The sequence below is a fragment of the Rattus norvegicus genome, chromosome 8, assembly GCF_021556685.1.
Source record: "Rattus norvegicus strain SHRSP/BbbUtx chromosome 8, alternate assembly SHRSP_T2T, whole genome shotgun sequence".
NCBI lineage: Eukaryota > Metazoa > Chordata > Mammalia > Rodentia > Muridae > Rattus > Rattus norvegicus.
The window spans coordinates 92,270,316-92,290,561 of record NC_141541.1 but is presented as its reverse complement, the minus strand read 5'-3'; the positions used below and the strand labels follow the sequence as shown (position 1 = coordinate 92,290,561).

Genomic DNA, 20,246 nt, shown 5'->3' with positions numbered 1-20,246 from the left:
TGGAGGTGGGCCTTAATCCAGAATAACTAGAGTCCTTACACGAATTAAATTTGGATATAATTACCACAAAGGAAGACGGTGTGAAGATCTGGAGAGAAAGCGCCCATTAGTACTAACCCTGCTGACACCTTGACCTTAGAGCTTTCAGAACATTAATAGGCATAAATTTTAGAAATATGGAAAAAATTGACCAGGCAATATCTATGAGCTCTGTACAATGAAATGATGTTTATAAAATTTAATTAAATAGTACATATGTGTATATTTAGTTTTAACATGTAATATACATTTTCCATATAGTTCATGGTAACACAAAAACCAAACCCTGGATAGCCACTGGCTTAGAACAAACGTGCTCAGTGGAGTTTCTAAGAGGATCTGTAGTATCCTACCTGGGGCCTTACCAGGGTTGCTGACAATTTTTAAGCTTTACTGCTCTTTGTCTATAAAGATGACCATCCATTTGTTGTCCCCACTTCTGATCTGATGCTGTGATCTCTTATGACATCACATGCTGGACTTCACCATGAACAAAGCTGTTTCTCCCAAGGTCAGACTTCATCTTGCTTTGCTTTGGTAGCCAAACTCAGAATAAATGGCGAATTTGGGCTGCAGTAGATGTCTACACTGTTCATCTAGGCAGCACAACCTCTGTCACCAGGCCAAAGCCCTTCACTGTCTTTTAGGGAACCAATTCTGGTCATCTGTCCCGTGGAACAGGTACATGACACAGACTGATGAAGGCCCTCCCTGATTCTTGACATGGGGTCCTTTGCTTTAACTACTCAGAGAGAACGTGGAGCTAGGATTCCTTCTGCACAGAAGGTTCTCTCTGTGGGACAAAGCTCAGTGGTCTTTGGCCTTTGTCTGGCAAGTGATGGCCCCAGGACCTGTGGCTGGTCTTTAGGTCACGCCTCAGTAGTGGGCTTAAGAGGCTGGAAGCTGGACTCAGCACCAAGTGAGTGAGAGGAAAGAAGGCTATAAACTAGAATTATTACCCTTAAAAACCATTAAGGTAATGCATGGCACATACGGGAAACCGCCCTGTTGGGTCAATAACTGAACTAAATCAATTAGTAGGCAATTAAAAGAAAATTTTCTTAGTATTGGTTTAGAGAAGGGGTACACAATGACTGAGTAAAAATAAGGACTCCTACAAACATAACAATTATTCTCTCATTTTAACTTTTATTAAGAAAAACTGGGAGGGAAGTGTTTATGGAAATAGAAGTTTATCTTCAAATTCAGGTTCCTTGAGTTATCCTAGCAGACAGTAGCTTTGGGCATAGCTGGTCACTCAGGTGTCTCGAGGATTTGCCATAAGTCTGTGTCAAAGTTTCCAAGCTTTGCTTGCTGTGTAGAAAGGATCCCAAAAAGCACGTGGATGGGTGGATTTTTTTTTTCCTAAATAAAAAGCAACAGCAAACAAAACAAAAACAAAAACCAACCAACTAAATAAAATCGATTTACCACAGAACAGCGTTCTACAGCCCAGAGACTGTGATAACTTTAGGACTATATTTAATTAAGATCTTGAAGCCCTTCCAGTCTCTAGGGCATTAAGGGATTACACTTAGGAGGGCAACGCAAAGAGGAGCAGGCCTGTACAGAGCGCTTCCGGCCCCTGGCCAAGCATGAGCAGCTGGCTCAGAAGCTGTTATCTAAGCCAACAGGAAGGCTTACCAGGGTATACTCGCCATGAGAGAGCCCGCACAAAGCCGAAAGTGCTCTTAAGGATGCAGCCACTGCCCACCAGCTAGTCTAACTTGCTTCTCTGCCTCCCTTCTGTCAGCACCTCCACAGGTCTGCCAATGCCACTGCCTTCCTGGTTCTCACTTTTCGCTGCCTGATTTCTGGGTTCTCCTGTGTTCTGTGGGGTGCCGGCGTATTTGCTACTGGAATACTACCTCCCCAAACATGTCTTTTCGTTTGTTTGTTTTTCGCCCTTAGTAACTCTCTTCAGGCATGGCTGGATCTATCTCGTTTCTTTTTACTATTTCAGGACTTCAGGAAAACTGGAGCAGTTCACCCAAAAATTTATACAGAGTCCAATCCAAAGGCTGCGTCAACGTTTGGTTGAGATTTCTCTCCCCCTTCCTTTTCCTATAATGGTGAGTATCGGTTTTTCAGGTTGACTGATATTTCCTTTTCTGCCCTTTGGGACTTCATGGACTAATTTATTACGGCCACCAGGATGTCCATAGGATGAACCTGCGTGCTCACGCTGGCCATTTTACCTGCATCTCAAAATGAGGCAGTCTAAAAGCAGCCTGTTTCCCTACTTGGATTAATTCCATCCACTAGCTGAGTTTTAACATTTGAGTGCCTTCCTTTCTCTTCTTCCTCAAGAGAAAACAAAAGGTCTCTGTGATCATGACCTCAGTTCAAGTCTTCATCTCTGAGGTGACTTTCCAACTAGTCCATAGACCTCTTCGTCCTCATATGACCCTCACCCCAACCCCTCCCCTGCCATCTACTCATTTCCTTAAAACACAAACATAACTATTTGACACTCTTAATTACAATCCTTCAGTGTTTCTCTGAGCCAATAACAACAATTCTCACATATTAATGTGGTCACAAATTGTCCAAGGATCTTGTTAAAATGAAATTTTCACTGGAGTTGCCACAGAGATGCTCTGGTCTTTGGGACACACTTGCAGTAGCTGGTGTTTAAAGATTAAAATCTCAGTGTGAAGTCCCAGGCCCCTTACGACCAGGCCATTGTTCAGGACACACAGTTGCCCGTGCTGATGTCAAATCTGTATTCCACCCCAGGCCTGTGCACATGATGCTACTGCTGATGGAGGCTCTTCTCCTGAGAAACTCCTTTCTACAGACAGAATTTGAACTTTCAAATAAGATTCTCTAATGAGGTATTTCTGGCAGTCTGTCCATGACAGAAATGGGTTTAAAAGCCCCCACCCCCTATGTTTTAATAGCACGTTTATTCTGGATGCCTTTTTTTTTTTCAGTGCTAGAGATCAAGCCACTGTGTATGCCAGTGGACCCCGTTGAAGTAATCACTTAATATCCAAAGCAATAGAATGACTAGCACACATTTGTTTCTCATTGTTACCATGTAGCCGGTCCGTGGTTCCCTGGGGGGGGGGTGGATCTGTATTAGTGTTCTCTCAGGGAGCAGAACTGGTAAAATTAATATCTAGGCTAAGAAATAATATAATATAAAAACCAAGAGTTTGGTAGTTGTTCAGTCCATGAGACAGGATTTCCCAAATGTCCTGATCTGGCTGGAGTCCTAGTAAGCTGCTGGTCATCACCTGTGTTGGAGACCCAAAGAAGGAGGCTTTAATGGCAGCAAAGGGGTGCTTCAGGCAAATAGGCAAAGTGTCCTCCTTCTGTGCCTTACATGTGGGCTGCCATCAGAAAGTGTCACCCAGACACTTCAAACGATGCAATCAAGAAAAACCTTCACAGGCATTCCCAGCTGCTTGTGTTTTACTTAATTCCAGATGTAGTCAAGTTGACAACCAAGGTCAGCCATCACAAGAACCTTTGCTCAATGTCTGGCACATAGTGAACTTTTGGTTACTGTTCATCCTGCTTTCTTTAAGGGAACCCTCCTCACAGGCCTTGCAGAGACCCTTGACCCTCCCAGGTCTCCAGTCACATTTCACATCCCTTTTGATCACCTCTGACATATGCACCAGCTGTGGATGAGGCCACGTTCAGAAGTTAAAAACCAAAATCAATCCCCACACTAGTAGGGAAGGGATGTTGCACAAGCTCTTTGGTGTGAAACGGTTCAATGACAGCACAATTGTTTCGTGTTTCTTAACAACTCACATCTGGGTCGTTAGCATGGAGATTTCTTGTTCTTTTTTTAAAACTTAGTGAAAATTTCACTAAATTGTTCCTGAGGCTAGTGGTAAAAGAACAGAACTTGTAAGAGCCTCACAAAAATTAAATTTCACATCTTCTTCTAGAAATGCTCTTTTAATATTTCCATGGGGTCACCAATTCTAGCTTTATAGTTTTTTTTTTTTTTTATCATTAGACGGCTAACAAAGAGGTAGATTAAAATACATCTCAAGTATCTGACTGTTTGGCCAGGTTGTACAATCTCCTACAGGACAGAGAAGTGCTGCTGTAAAATTATAATAAATGTTGTCTTCCCCTCACCCACCCCCGCACAAGGTCGGGGCATCGTAGTGCCCCAAGATATCTGGTAGACATCTTCATCTCAGTCAGCAAAGCACCTCACCCGCTCTGCTCCAACCCCTATCACACTGCCGAAGGCTTCTCTCTGAGCCTGGCAACAATCTCTCTACCCATCCAGTTCCCAAGGCAGGTTGCCGCCATGCCAGAAATATCCATCCCGATTCCATGGCGGCCCTGTGTCTCTGGCCGCCACATACTCTCTTAAACTTAAATCTCCACATGAAGGAACACACAACACAACAACCTCTGATCCAACTGATAAGATATAATTGCCTACCTAAACATACACAGCCCTGTACACATCCATCCCTTAAGAATATTCATAACAACTTGTAAATACACAGAGAGGAATCCTAACATCAGCCTCCATGTTCTCTCCATTGCTTCTCCTGCCTCCTCCAGTCTCCTCCCCTCTCTAAAACTTTTCTCCCGCCCATCCTTCCTTCTTGTCCAATGACAGGCCTCGTTCTATCTTCTACCTGCATTCACCTGTATGACATCCTACAGAGAAGAAATGCTTTTGTGGGAAACCGCCCTCCCCCTCCCTCCCTCCCTCCCTCCCTCCCTCCCTCCCTCCCTCCCTCCCTCTCTCCCTCTTTCTTCTTCCCTCCCTTCCTCCCTGCCTCCAAGAATCTCTCTCACAACATAGCTAAGTCTCATCTGCCACTTTTAGCAATATCACCCAATATCTTATTAATCATAGAAACTAATGAACCATTTGTACATTTCTGAACCTTTGCACAGAACCTTTGCGTATTGATATTTGCTCTGTTTAAAAGCCATTTGCTTGGCTAACTCTTATCAGTCAGACGTTGAACTAATCGCCTCATCTGAACTAACCTCCTAGTTAACACTGCTAGGAATCTGATTTATTTGCTTGATCCACATCCTTCCTTCCTTAGAGCCAGGGACTTGAAATATCCTTAGCCAGCATCGCAGGGTTAGCACATGCAATGCTCACAATATGTAGGATAATGTCCTCTGCTGAAGACAGCGTGTGAACGCACTACTTTACACCGGCACCAGCAGGTTTGCTGGTGGAAACTTCTGGAGATGAAGAGGTTATGTTGGATTATTATGTGTGGTGACTCAAGGCAATCACCGGGGTCTTTTCAAGAACGAGGAAGAGTGTCTGAGCAAGAGAAGAGACAAGGAAGTAACACACTGGTCTGTGTGATGTGACTGTCAACCAGGCAGCCTCCAGGGGCTGAGAAGGTGGCAGCTGATTTTCTTCTGGAACACACAGAAGTCACTGCGCTTGACAACTGGCTTGTGAGACATCTAACCTGAATTCTACATGTGTCCATGTTGTAAGCCACCATATCTAGGCGGCTTTTGAGTAGCGGGAGTCACTGCACTGTTAATTAATGTTGCTGTGTAAAGTGCAACAGGGATGCACCCCTGTGCCCATCTTCCCTCCTCTCTTGTGTGGTTATTCCGCTTCCTTGTTAGCAAGTGAAGGGCTCATCACTGCAGCTTTCTGGCCCATAGCAGGTCTGCTCTTAGCTTTCTGCTGGTCCAGCGAGTACTGCCCTGAGCACTGTGTGGCTTCCTCCAGAGCCTACACCATAGTTATATTTTCTCTTGCCAAGTCTGTGAGATCCTATGGTTGATGACATGGGGAATCTGATTTGTTCCATGATTCACTTTAAAGAAACCTCTATATCCTTGGACAGAAGCTTGCAGAAGGTAAATGCATGCAGGCCTGCTTCCACACGGGCTCATCTTTCCCCTCCACGGGAGCACACGTCCCCCCTCCTCCTACAACGAGGCTTCCCGCAAGAGGCTTCTGAATAGGCCGTTGCCATCTTCAGGGTTCTATTTATTTGTTCTGGTGATGGTTAAAATTAACAGGAAGCCCTCTACTTGTATCCAGACATCAGGCCTCTAGGTGTCGCTGCTGCCCAAGCCCTGTTGTACAAATGAAGGACAGCCTGCTTAAGACCCAGTGGCTGAGCACTAAACTGCTTTCTCAAGATTTATCCAGCGTGTGTGTGTGTGTGTGTGTGTGTGTGTGTGTGTGTGTGTGTGTGCGTGCGCGTGTGTGTGTTCTGCATAAAAATGAAGGGATGAAATAGTGCACCTGGTCACCTGTAAACGCCATTCCTTTGTTCTACGTTCATCTTTAGCACTGGAATACCCAGGCTCCTTTTGTTAGAGGGGTCTTGCTCCTCTGTTCAGTGGCCTCAGATTTGTAATGCTCTTGCTTCAAATAGCTGAGGCTGCACATGTGTGCCACCACACAAGCTGGATGTATTATTTAACTATCTCTTTATTAAAAGTATACACCGATCTATATGCACACAGAACCGATTATCTTTGTATAGCATATTCCAGTAGTTTCCCTCCCATTAGATCTATCTGCAGTTTTAGAATTAACTGTGAGTCACTTTGCTTCTCAAGGTAGTGGGAAACAGCAGGCATCAAAGAGTGCATTAGAGATCTGGAAGCACCGTGGCCAATCTGAGTCACTAAAGGCTGCTGCCTTCCCCATCTACGAGTTTGCTCATTATAAATTATTTTGAAATAAGAATGCTACATAAAAGAACGTAGAAGGTCTTTGTTCTATTTGGTTTCTGTAACAAATACCATGATAAAAAGCAACCTAGGAAGAAAGAGCGTTGTTTTATCTTACAGCTTCTGTCCTCCATGAAGAGATGTGAGGGCGGGAACTCAAGGCAGGGTTCCCTGTGCAGGGGTGGCACCGATCCCAGTTGACTGGGATCTCCCGTTATCAATCATCAATCAAGAAAATACCCACAAATGTGGCCACCGGCCATTCTAATAGAGGCAAAGTCTCCATTGTGGTTCCCCCTTCCCATGTGACTAGTTTGTATGAAGTTGACAAAAAGTACCCAGGACAGCCATGGAGGGAGGTGAAAAGTCTGCCATCAAGAACTGTCTCGTCCCATATGACCTTCCATGACCTTCCGTCCCTTCCTCCATATGACCATATGTAGGGATCCTGTCTCAATTCTAAAATGTGGCAATTTTGTCCAACGCCGTTGGCTGAGCCATTCCTTTTGACATTAGCATCACTCCCTTTTAAAAGTGTATTTTAGTTTTAGCTGTGTGCACATGAGTGTGTGCACATGAGTGTGTGCACATGAGTGCAGGCGGAGGCTGGAGACATTGGATTCCCCGGAGCTGGGAGTTATGGGCTATGTGTGCTGTAGATGTAGAGACCGGAATTTGGGTCTTTAGTAAGAATAGTGTGCACTGTTACCTGGTGAGCCATCCCTCCAGCCCCACAGCACTGCCTGGCTGCCACTCTCCGCAGTTACGCTGACTTCGTGGCTTCCTGTCGCTGAAGGTCATGCTTCTTAGCCTCGGCCCAGACAATGTCGCTCGGCTAAATCATAGGGACAGCCTATGTTCTTCTTGGCCCAGACAATGTCGCTCGGCTAAATCATAGGGACAGCCTATGTTCTTCTTGGCTTTGTCTCTGCAACTCAGTAGAACTAAAACTTGAGACAAATATCCACTAAGACATATATAACTATTAACTATATATATTACATGTTATATAATATATCTACATACATATCAATCAAGATATGAGAGCTTCCTTGATCTTACATTAATATATGTGCAGTCATTCCCCACTGGCTTCCAATGTAACCGAAGTTATTATTAGGCACAGAACTTCACTTTGACTATAATTACAGCTCCTAGAAGACAAGAGAACACGCTGCTTTTTTATCATCTACCCACTTGTTCTAACTAAGAAAAATACTGAACAGCAGTTAGCTCACACATTAAGGGCTACATCTAGTAACTTCTAACCTGTCAGATTCCCGTCATGCTTCTACCAGCAGTGTCTATCGACTTCTGACGTTAGACTGAGGCTAGTATGAAACCCAGGAAGGCCAGAATTTTTTTCTGACTCAGAGCAACAACCCGAAAGTTGTCGCTGTCTAAACTGACTGGGTAGTTAACGGCTATAAAATATGCATGAGATTAAATGAATTTTGTTCCTACTGAAAAATAGATAGTATAGAAAAGTCCCAGGTTTGGATATATTTGTGTAGCACAGCAGAAGCAGTCAGCCTTCTTCAGCTATTGAAAAAAAAAAAAAAAAGCCAGGCTGTTCAATTAAATAACGCTTTGCTAAGATAAAAGTCCCCATTCTCCCTACATGGCTTACACTACACTTAATGTCTGACAAACTCTGGGCTTTCTGATGAAGGTAGTCAGCATCTAGGTAATAGCAGTATTCAGCACTGCCTGTGGACAATCACAAAATCCACAGTGCGGAGCCCACTGGTGCAGAGGGTCCGGTGCAGCCTCCTCCCCTACAGCGCCTGTCCCAGGCAGACTGGCCCATGCAATGGGGAGGGCGCTGTGAGGAGCCGTGCTGGGAGTAGCGTTCACGTGCCCATCACGTGCTCATCAAGGTGGAGGATGGTACTGGCCCTCTGAATACGGAGCTTCTACTCTTGACCTGATCGACGTGTCTTAGTGGCACACAGATCCCCAAGGTACACAAGAACATCAAAACATGGACCAGGGACAGACCAAGGCTCTAGGGCGGAGGTGAGCGCAGCACTGCCCAGGCATCACTCACGGGCATCACTCACTGGATCCCTTGACCTGAGAGTTGGGGTTTATGCTATCACAGGAGCCAGCACCTGCCGTTTCCTGAGACCTGCCTGGTCCTTCACTTCCACCTCGGATGACCTTTTCAGGGCAAACAGGTCAGATGCTACAGAGGTTTTGTTTGGTTCGGGTTTTTGTTTTTGTTTTGTTTGTTTGTTTGTTTTGTTTTGTGTTTTTGCAGTTTTTTACTTGCTGCAAGGGTAAGGAGGGGAGGGGTGATGGGAACACCCAAGTGTGCCCAAGCACAAGCCCTAAGAACCAAGTCCTTTAGAATTACTGGTTTTTTTGTATTGACTGTTTTGGAAGTCAAGGGACTAGGCTGAGGCTAATGCTCTAAAAACAGGTTAGTGCTTATCCTGAGTCCCTGCTCACATGAGAAGTTACATCATAAGCTACACACACACACACACACACACACACACACACACACACACACACACACACTTCAGCACCATAGTATTCTTTTTCCTTTCTATTTAAAATAAATACAAGTTGGGTTTTGTTGTGTAGCCCAGCCTGACCTTGAACTTTCAATCCTGCCTCAGCCTCCCGAGTTCTGGGAGTGTTACAGGTGTGTAATCACTCACAGGCTGAAATTAAATTTCAACAGCTTAATGAAATCGGGTACACAATCAAAGTAAGGATTGGATCAAGCCTCAACTCTGTATCTTCCAGATGCACTTGTGTTTGTGACGAGGCCATTCCTCAGCTTAGTCAATCACTAGCTCTCCAAGGAGGTCACGTCAGCAAGGCATACATATTTCCTGTAAGACATTTTTACTTAAATTACCGAGGTTTTACAAAACTGGCAATCTCATCCTTTAGCTCTTAACACAACTGGTTCCAGATGTCACTAAGAGATTCCTTTTACAGAATTCCTTGATGGCACATCTTAGTCACTGACTTACTTTTTTAGCTGCAAATTCACTTTTCTGTTTGCTGCTTTGTGGTAAGGGAGAGAATTCCATTAATTGTTGTACTCTTGAAGGGTCAGGTGCTAGACTTTTTAGTAGAGGATACAGGAGGGACACCAGGTGAGAAGTGGCTCTCCTACTGTGCCCGACTGCTGCACAGTAGGTCAGCAGTGTGGGCAACTTATGTCTACAAAGTCCCTTAGTAACCTTGCACCTTTGGCCTGAGCTGTGTGATAACCCCTTTGGCACGGACACTACTTGGGCCAGACCTCCTTTTGATACTGCCACCTGCTCCTTCTAAAAGCATGGCTGCACTACCTAAAGACTATACATGGACTGACCCTGGACTCTGACCTCATAGGTAGCAATGAATATCCTAGTAAGAGCACCAGTGGAAGGGGAAGCCCTGGGTCCTGCTAAGACTGAACCCCCAGTGAATGTGATTGTTGGGGGGAGGGAGGCAATGCGGGGAGGATGGGGAGGGGAACACCCATAACGAAGGGGAGGGGGGAGGGGGATGTTTGCCCGGAAACCGGGAAAGGGAATAACACTCGAAATGTATATAAGAAATACTCAAGTTAATAAAAAAATAAAAAATAAATAAATAAAAGCATGGCTGCTCTCTTGCTCAGCAGGCCCTAGCCTGTACTCCATGGGTTGCTTCTTGCTTGACCAGCAAACTTCCTACCAACCAGGAACTGCTACCTGATCTCCTTCAAGGACGTCTGAAGGACAGCCTCCCTTCAAGTTTCCCCTTCTTGGATAGTCTCCATCACTCCCAGGGGATTCTTATATCTGACAGGCTTAAAAAAAAGTTGTTTTTTTTAAAATCAGAGTTCAGCAATTCCTTATATTCATCTCCCTTGTTTAAATCACTGTGTGATTCTTATCTCTTAATTGGTCTTAGGCTAACATATTTCAAACTTATAGCTGTCAGCAGGAGAAAAAAAAAAGATAAGGAATTAGAGTTCCAGCGATAAAGTAAGAAAAAAAGCCAGGACTTCTTAGCACATGGCCATATAGTCAATTACCAAACAGACTGTGCACACTCTAACACTACACATATTTCATCTGACAGGCAGCTCTGTGACAAATTCATAGCCCACAAGTAAAGACACACAAGTAATGACTCTCTTTGTACAAAAGCAGGGCAAACTAAAGACAATTAAATACACCAGAGACGTGATGTCTGCAACACTATACAGTCAACATTTATACTCACAGTTGCATAGCAAAAGCACTGGGCGTCCTCCAACAGCAGCACACAAACTTACACATTCAACTTACCATCAGCAAACTCCACAAAATGGTCCCAGAAGACAAGAGCAAGGCCCTGTCTTTGAACTAAATGCATCTGGGCATGAACTGGTGATTATGCCATTGTTGAAGAGGGAAACAAGTGTTTGTCTCACCCCCACTCCCTTTCTTAGAAAGCTCACTAACTTAAAGACATAAGGAAAAAAGGCTTAAAGGGTAGGGACATGGTGAAAATGCTTGAAGCTATGTAGGAAGCCCTGGTACAATCCAGCATTATATCACGCACACACACACACACACACACACACACACACACACACACACACACACAGAGCATGATAAATCACACACATATACATATACAGCATGATACATCACACACACACAGCATGATACATCATACACAGATACACATTCACACACACATCATACACACATACACACACAGAATACATCTCTCTCTCTCTCTCTCACACACACACACACACACACACACACACACACACACACACACACACTTTCAGGCCTTGCCTGCATACCTTATTTGGAGTCTTTTTTCCTTTTGCTATGTAGTACAAATGACCATGTATGTGATCCCAAGTCCACAAGCAAATCACAAAAAAATGTAAATTATAACATACAGAAAATAGTACCAATAAAGAGCCACTTGCCCAAGTCACTAATAAGCAGTTATTATTACTGGAAAAACCTTACAGAGAACCGATCTTGACCAACGTTTACCCTCCGCACTTAGCTGAAGGTTTGTCACCTGAGGGAGACACCTCCTTGACGTCACTGTGTGGGTCTGATACAACCCTTGCAGCTGTCTAGATTCCAGCCGTGTTTTGTTTGCACTTACTGCAGATGCAATTATTTGCACACTGGGGTTTGAGTGAAGCTGCACTAGGAGACCTGGTCACACTGGCCTCTTTCATTAACAGGCAGCATGGTGCCCTAGGTGAGTCCTGACTAGGGAAAGTATTTTGCTGTTGGTCAGAAGTTGTCCACAGTTGTGAATGCTATAGTCACCGTAGCAGCTAAACTCGTTTGCAGAATCATTCTGGGCAGGCTGGATAGCCTGCCAATATTCTGCTCCTCACCCACGATTAGGATGCTGGAATGGTAATGAACATTTACTAGGACAGCTGTGGGATTACTCAGGTTCCCATGTTGGAGACGGGGATGCTCCTGCCACATCTTGTCACCCTTGCTAGCTGGTGCCCACATTTCTGAGAGCACATCAACAGTGATTTATCACAACAATGGGAAGCAAGACGAGAGGGTAGACCCTCGGCTGGCAAACTGCTGGCCTTTAGGCATGATGATCGTCTTTGGCATCTGTCATGGAGCCAGGCTTCAGACTGCCCCAGCCCCAAATCTCTGAGATCTACTAATGTGATTTCATTTGTGCGCGACATGAACTAGATCAGCAGGGAGGAAAACCAGAGAACTTAAGCAGATGAAAGAAGTGGGATCATAACATTAGTAACATAAAGCTGATTTAACAAGAGTATTTATCTTGAACACGTTGCTCTGTCCACCCAAGAAAGGAAAATTGCACACAGGTACGCAGTTCATTCACATGGCAGATTATGGCCCCAAAGCAACAGGACGAGGAGCTGAATAGAATGCAAAGGCTGGCGTCTCTCAGTCCTGCAAGAGCTAATTCATTTACTACAGAGAAGACTCCCAAAGTAATGAAAAGAAGAAAAATACATCACTCAATTATTTTAATGGCAAGAATACTACAGGTTTACCTAAAAGTTAGTGTTCTAAGAGAATAGCAAAAACTACTTTAAAACCCTGGGCAGGTTTGTTTTAATCTCTGGCACTACCACCAGAAAGAAATGTCTAAAAGGCAGATTATCCATATACTTTTGTTTTTTAACTTTGCAAATAAAGGACTCACATCCCAGGAACATTCACCACAGTTCTGAAGATTATAGCTGGCGTCTGAGTGAGTGAGTCATTACTTCCCCCCTTGAAAACAGAAAATACAAATGCCATCGTGACCTAGTTCTGACACAGGACAACTCCAGACATGAGCTCAGTTAGATAACAGGAAACAGGAGGCTGCAGAGAGAGAGGTCACACATTCTGACAACACATGGCACAGCCATGTCCAGGAGAAGACACTTCCTTCACTATTAAAAAAAAAAGCTACAGGAGCAAAAGGCAGAATGAAAAAGTCATTTTGGCATCTGTATCAGAAAATTATGCTCCCAAAGATGTTTGCAGTTTCCTTCAGTATTAAAAATGGAGGACTTTCCTCAAGACCTAAAAATATTCCAAATGCATTTATTTCTCTATTGTAAACTCAGGCAGGAGTGTGAAGAACAGTGCTGTCCAGCAGGGCAATAATGAAAACCAAACGTTAAACCTAAAATATCCCAGGGGCCACACTTACGGGAACAAGAGATCATTTTAATACTCAATATATTCAGACTGTTTTAATGTATAAATGATATGAAAATTATCCACAAGCTCATTTGAGTGTTTACAATAAGTATAAAATCTGGAATATCTTTACACTCAAACCACGTCACAAACCTGGGTAGGCACCCTTCAAGGGCTCTGACCCACGGGGCTTGCTGGTTGGTGGACAGCAGCATTCTGAACTAGAGCTTCATTCTGTTTAACGCTGGTGAACACTGGCACTTGCTTTAAAGCTTCTTCAGGGGAAGGTTTGGGTATAATGATTTTTATTATGGGGCCCTATATTATGTATAGTAGTGTAGATAGCTGTTTTATAAAGGGACCTCAATTTTATTCTATTCATGATAACAGTTGTTAAAACACTTTAAAATGCCAGTGTCATCTACTGAAACAGTTCCTTAGAGGGACGAGAGCCAGTCCCCTGCAGTTCTACACACGTGGAAACCCTTGCTTCTCACTGGGCTATGCCTAGCACCACCTGGATCTTTTCTCCGCCTGGGGACTCCCCCAGTCTGAGCTCAAGCACCTTGTCTAAGAGTTTTCTGCTTTCTTTTAAGTGCCACACCTTGTTTGGCCATGGCTCCAAGCCCACTGTATGTTGATCTCCTAAGCAAACAGGTATACGTGAGCATAAAGTCTGCATAAAGATTTTCGCTTGGTGAAATCCAGTAAAGCAAACTGAGGCAGAGCATAAATCCAATTGATTTCCTGCCAAACAAGGCAGGAAAGTGACGAACCTTATGGCACCTTCAGAGACAGTCTCCTAGAGACGTCCCCAGCACTTCTCATGGCAGACAGACAGGCTGTCAATCAACATACTTAGCTTTATTCCCTAAAAACAGAATAAACTTTCATGTGCATTTCACATTTCAGGAAAAGGCTTCAGAGGACTGTTTATTCCTGGTTTCTCTTCGCTTTAAGAAGTAACTCATGGGCTAGAAGTATGTCTCGGAGGTAGAATATTTCCTTCATATATGCAAGGCCTTGGGTTCCATCCCCAGGAATACAGAGCACTCCAGTAACTAAAACATAGCCAAATATCCAAGTAGCACAGAAGTTTGACACAGGAGCCCCATAATAAACATGTTTGATTTACTAATGATTTAAAAAAAAAGGCCAAATGAAACCACAAGATATCATCTTACATTAGATGCTGGGTATAGATTTGTCTAACAATCACACAGGTTGTTCGTGATTAGCAGTCATAAAAATGTTAGCATTCTGGTGGGAGGTATATACTGGTACCATAGCTCGAGAAAGCAATCGGTCTCTGTCCTTAAAGCTAATGCGTGTTCTTTCTGTACAACCAGCAATACGACTTAAGGTGTGGCTTCACTTTTGGGTAAGAAATCTCTTACTTATACCAGAAGTCAAATGAAAGAATATTCACACCAATGTTCAACTGTCAACAGTTGGAGAAAAAAATGTTATCTAGTCACACATTAGAATAATGATTAACAACAAGAGTTCCCATTGTGAGAAGCAAAAATAAAACTGTATCTGGTTTAATTCTGTTTATTTTTCTTTAAGAATACATACATGGGGACAAAATGAAAAGGGCAGGAAGACTTCAATCCACACAAATACAGGGTGAGGCTTTCTATATTCAACAGGGAGACAGAGGTGAGGATGGGGCGCAGGGGGTGCCTTGGGAGAATGGCAGTGAGGGAGGCAGGAGGCAGATGGGGGTTATTATTATCACTCTATACTTCAGTAGATATGTATGCATGTATCTTCAGTACCTATGTATGTGTGTGTATGTATGTATGTATGTATATTAGTCCATAGCATGTATAAGATCTAAAAAGTCAGGATGGTTTAGTAAGAAGAAACCATTAACCTTTCTGGGGATGGGCCGTACCAGTGCTGACAACTTACCTGGCCCGCCACTGACCACGGCTGTACCGGATGTTCCCATCTGCTCGCCTCATCCTCCTGTACTGCTTAGACAGGACTTATCACACTGAGAGGGCTTAATTCATGCTGGCAGGAAAGACAGCCTTGCTAATCTGGCCTGTGTGTCTAGAACTAAGAAGCACTCCCTTTGGAATCTAGGTCACAAACAGGCAGGGCTATCTGCTGATTTGGTTTCATGAGCAGACATATTTCTGTCCGCTTACAGCTTGTTGCCTTTGACCCCTCCCCCACTCCCCATCTGTCCTGGGGTTTAAGTTCTGCAACTGCTTCTTGGTGACTTCGGCGTTGGACCCCACCTTCAGAAACATGGCTTCCAGGGAAGTCTTCTGCTTCCAAATGTGGCTCCAAAGGAAGGTCATGCGAGCGAAGTTATGGCCACCCCAGTGTTTTCTGCAACCAGTAAGGAACAAACGGCTAGTGGCTTCAGTGTGCCTGGAAGAACACAGGATACACCTAGGCCAGCGGCTGAGGAGCCCCACCTTAGTCCTGGGCGGCCAGAGAGGGCTCTGTTCTCTTCCCAGTGTGCCCAGGCAAAACCACAAGCATTCTTCTCAAGTGAGTCGCTGCAGGAGCTCTGGCCTGTAACAGTCTAACCCTTTCACGGATGGGAGCAAAAGCTCAGGTTCCTAACACAACAGGAAGGATCTAAGGTAACTCAGGAATAAAAGTTGGAAAAGGAGAGGGAATGGGAAGAAACAACTCCAGTTTTAAAATGCATGTTTTCTGGAATTTATTCTCCCTTGAGAGACAAACACAAACGAACTGAGGTAAAAAAAACAATGACACAGACTGAAGTGGACCCAGACACTTGGGGACATGTCTATATAAAAGGTATTTCTAGAAAAAAAAAAAACCCACAATAAAATCAAATGAGCCAAACAAAACATAAGAAGCCTTTGGTACCTTTCAATAACAAAAGAGAAACATATTTAGATGATTAAATTCACACAATATGAAAATGAAATATTGGGTTAACTTCATAAAGCAGAAAAGGAGAGCCTAAAGAATATTAGCATCCAAGGGCAAAACTTCCTTTTTCTCCTCTTTGATTTTAATAAACCCCCAGAATTTGGCAAAGAATTTCCTGAACTTAAATTGTCTTCTGGTCTGCAGATACCTAGCAGTATGGCGTTTCCCACTCACCTGATGTTCAAATGGCACTGTCTGGTCATGAGCAGCACACTTCCTTTGTCCCACAAGCCTACAGGAAGTCAACACTACGCCTTGAAAGCTACTGGCCTTCCAGTCATGTCTGCACTTCTTTGCTAGGCTTTGAAGACGGTGGCGACTCAATCTAAAGGCAAGCTAACTAAAGGGAATCAGAAGAGCGCTATTTCAGCAGCATGTGATTCTAGCGCTTGGGAGGCAGAAGCAGAAGTGGGTTCCAGGTCTACGTAGCAAGACTGTCTCAAACAACAACCAACAGAGAGAGGGAAAGGAAGAAGGGGAGGGGAGAAGTCAGTCAGACCGGCAGACTGGAAATCATATAAGACCCAGCACGCTCTGCACACACTGTTGTCTGGGAACTGTGGTGACTCCATACTGGGCTTCTGGACACTAAAACAAGTCACTACCTCTAATCTCATTTCTCTTGCTGAGTCCCCAGTGCTCCCCAGAAGAATGGTGGTGGAAATGATAGTAGCTGTGACAGCCATTCTAAGAACACCATCTATTCAGTGCGCTTAACACAGTCATAGTAGCTATGGTATGGACAATTAAAAAGTTACATGACAAATCTTAGTAGCTTTCTCCGTTTCCTCAACACTGTAAGGTTACTGCTCCTATAACTGAAACATGCTAAGATTTCACTTTGCCAAACTGTTATTGGCACTCACTGGCAAGAGTAGACTCGATGTAAGTAAGTAGATCGATATAACCTGGGTTGATTTCACAAGACAATTTAAAAACATTCCTCAGAAGACTCACAAATTCAAGCACAATATCCAGTTAGAGGAGGAAAAACAAAACACAAAAACAAAACCCTGGAACCTCCCCGGGATTTACCAAATGGAATTTTTCCTGGATCTTGTTTAATACCGGTCAGCCACTAATACCCACAACTTGACAAGCTTTCCTTGGACAGAAAATTGTGCACCGGTCATTTGGTCATTCATAAAGGAAGCTGTCCTCCTCTCTTCTTGATGCAACAGGATCTCAGCTTCAGCATGCGGAGCAGAGCACGTTCAGCAAAGCTTGAGGTGGGCTGGCAAAGGGGGCCGCTTGTTTGACCTTTCAATTTCGCAAACATTTCCTTCTCAGAATCAGAGCGAGAGGCCAGCACCACCCTGCTAGGACTAGGCCGAGATTTCAATCAGCCTCTTTCCTGTTCAAGGCCATCCCTATGTGCGAAACTAACTCTAAATATGCCATGATCCCGGCGAGTGAAAATCACACGTCAGTGTTCACCCAGGGGGAGCAGGGACTTTGCCTCCCAAAGACATTCAGGACCATGCTCTAGACAGCCCTTCCTGTCTGTGCTGCTTGAAGTCTCACTTGTGCTCAAGAGTGCAAGAGTGCCTATCTGTGTTATTCTGAAAAGCCCAAGTCTGTGAGCTGGACTGAAATAGAACTAGGAGGGTAGAGACTAAGGTAGGTAACATGGGAAGTCACACGAGGCAGCCAGCCTGGTGTCTCTTTCCTTTCCACTGTACTGGAGCTGAGTGCAGAATCTGTGTGTGCTATGCATTGTTCTACCGCTGAGCCCCAGCCCCGGCAGGACTGGCGTCAATGGCTCACAAAATATATCTAACCAAGCATTTCCTTTCTCCAAAAATATAATCCCTTCACAAAATAGAACCAGCAGCTGTTACTTTGGGGAGCTGCATTTAAAAATATATGTGCATGTGTGTGCAAGCAAACTACAAGAGCTGAAAACGCTTCTGCACACTGACAGAGCAAACTCTATTAACTTACTATATGAGCGGTGCACCTCTCAAAATAGACCTCTCAAGGAGGCTTATGCATACAGTGAAACTTCCCCCTTGCAAGATATAAAGAAGGAGACATTTTCCAAAGCAGCAATTCTTTTCTGCCTTGTAACTTGGCTGTGATCATTAGATCTTGCAATGGTGGTTTTGGAAGCACCTGGAGAATATACAGAAGTGAGGGTCTCCACTACAGAACGGAGTTGAGAGCATCTAGCTTTTCCAGCAGGCGTTAAGTAGCAGAGTAGTGACATTTGTGACGCTACCACAAGAACCCTCAGAGTCCTTTGTCAGCCAGCACTGCTTTCTTCTTTTGGATTCAATGATGTTACCATCCTGGCAAAATGGTTTCAAGGATGGCAGGCAGGCAGCTTAGAGAGGAATGGGTTTCTGCAAGACCGGTTTCTAATAAACCCTAGGGTAGGTCCAGTGTTTTTTCCCTGATGGTGCTACCCAATTATCTGTCAGTCATTAAGGAAGCCGACCTGTCACAGAGGAGAGTACTTTCAGGTGAGTGGAGCAACTGCAGACAAATCAGAAAAATAAGAGAACCACCACCACAGTCCTGATTGGCTCAGAGCAATCACGCAGTCCCCATTATTCCCACATCCTCCAAAAACACCTTCTCCGGGTCAAGCGAAGTTACAGATTGTGTGTGTGGCTTTGTCACAGTGATGCATCAGGTAAGCAGGTGAGTGCTGAGTACCAGGGGATGCTCCAAAATGCAAGTTCATCACCTTCCACTCTACCTCTAAGGTTCAGCCTACAGAACAGAAGGGGGAAAGGCACGGTTATTATGCTGCATTGACAAGAACATGGCCTTTGGCAGTGTTGTTTTAATGTCAGGAACAGGTATGAGGAGGGCTATGATGACTCACCCCACGCTACTGATAGAAGTGAGTCCTGGCTTTTAAGCCAGAGCCTCCATTTCAGTCACACACCCAAACTGCAAACACGCAAAGAAAAGCTCCACTTTTCAGTAGCCACTGAGTCTTTCTTTGAACACGGCTGTGCCGCTAGCTCACAGTAGGTAGCTGTAACCCAGGAGCATGAAGAGGCACTGGTTAAGGGTGATCCCAGATGAGTGACATCATCAAAATGGTCACAACATTCAGAAAGCATCACCATCCCTATTGTCCAAGTGCTATTCTGTCTGTCACATGATGCAAATGAACAAATGTCACCAAGAAGCCAGTGCATTTGCTGCAATAGTGCAGTGCAATCAGCTGTTATGGATTTGGTAATCACCTCCTAGCAGCAAATATTCCCCTAAGAGGATCTCCTTGGAGATTATTAGAATAACCGCACTTCAGCAAACCACTGAACTGAGAATAGGACCCCCGTTGAAGGAATCAGAGAAAGAACTGGAAGAGCTTGAAGGGGCTCGAGACCCCTTATGAACAACAATGCCAAGCAACCAGAGCTTCCAGGGACTAAGCCACTACCTAAAGACTATACATGGACTGACCCTGGACTCTGACCCCATAGGTAGCAATGAATATCCTAGTAAGAGCACCAGTGGAAGGGGAAGCCCTGGGTCCTGCTAAGACTGAACCCCCAGTGAACGTGATTGTTGGGGGGAGGGCGGCAATGGGGGGAGGATGGGTAGGGGAACACCCATAAGGAAGGGGAGGGGGAGGGATTAGGGGGATGTTTGCCCGGAAACCGGGAAAGGGAATAACACTCGAAATGTATATAAGAAATACTCAAGTTAAAAAAAAAAAAAAAAAAAAAGAATAACCGCACTTCATGGCTTTTCTTGACAATTGCTGGTGAATGGGCCCCCTTCCTCATCAGGGGATACCATGGAGGCCTGCCACTGTCAACTCCTGTCACTCCACACTCCCATCCTGTTATATCCACCTTTCTCAGCTTCGATGGAAGTAGAAACTTTAATTCTACAAGGCAATACATTTACCTTTTACATTAACAAGTCCTATGCAAGACAAACAATATGTCCTGGGCCAGTGTGGCTGTTAGGCCACCATTGAGTGATCTCTGTCCTTCTCCCATTGTC

General features: G+C 44.4%; 1 protein-coding gene across 6 annotated transcripts in view; it reads right to left on the bottom strand.

The window, feature by feature from the left end:
- Sh3bgrl2 (SH3 domain binding glutamate-rich protein like 2) overlaps positions 1-20,246 on the bottom strand; it is a 91,888-nt gene that overhangs the window by 23,334 nt on the left and 48,308 nt on the right. For 2 of the 6 annotated variants that reach the window (XR_015626900.1, XR_015626901.1), the window contains 2 exons: positions 15,785-18,992; positions 14,888-15,695 (listed from right to left, as the gene is read on the bottom strand). Coding sequence is in view for 3 of the 5 variants with exons in the window: in XM_087563358.1 (XP_087419484.1) it covers positions 15,675-15,695 (21 nt within the window). In the remaining 2 variants the exon portion in view is untranslated. 6 annotated transcript variants of the gene reach the window in all.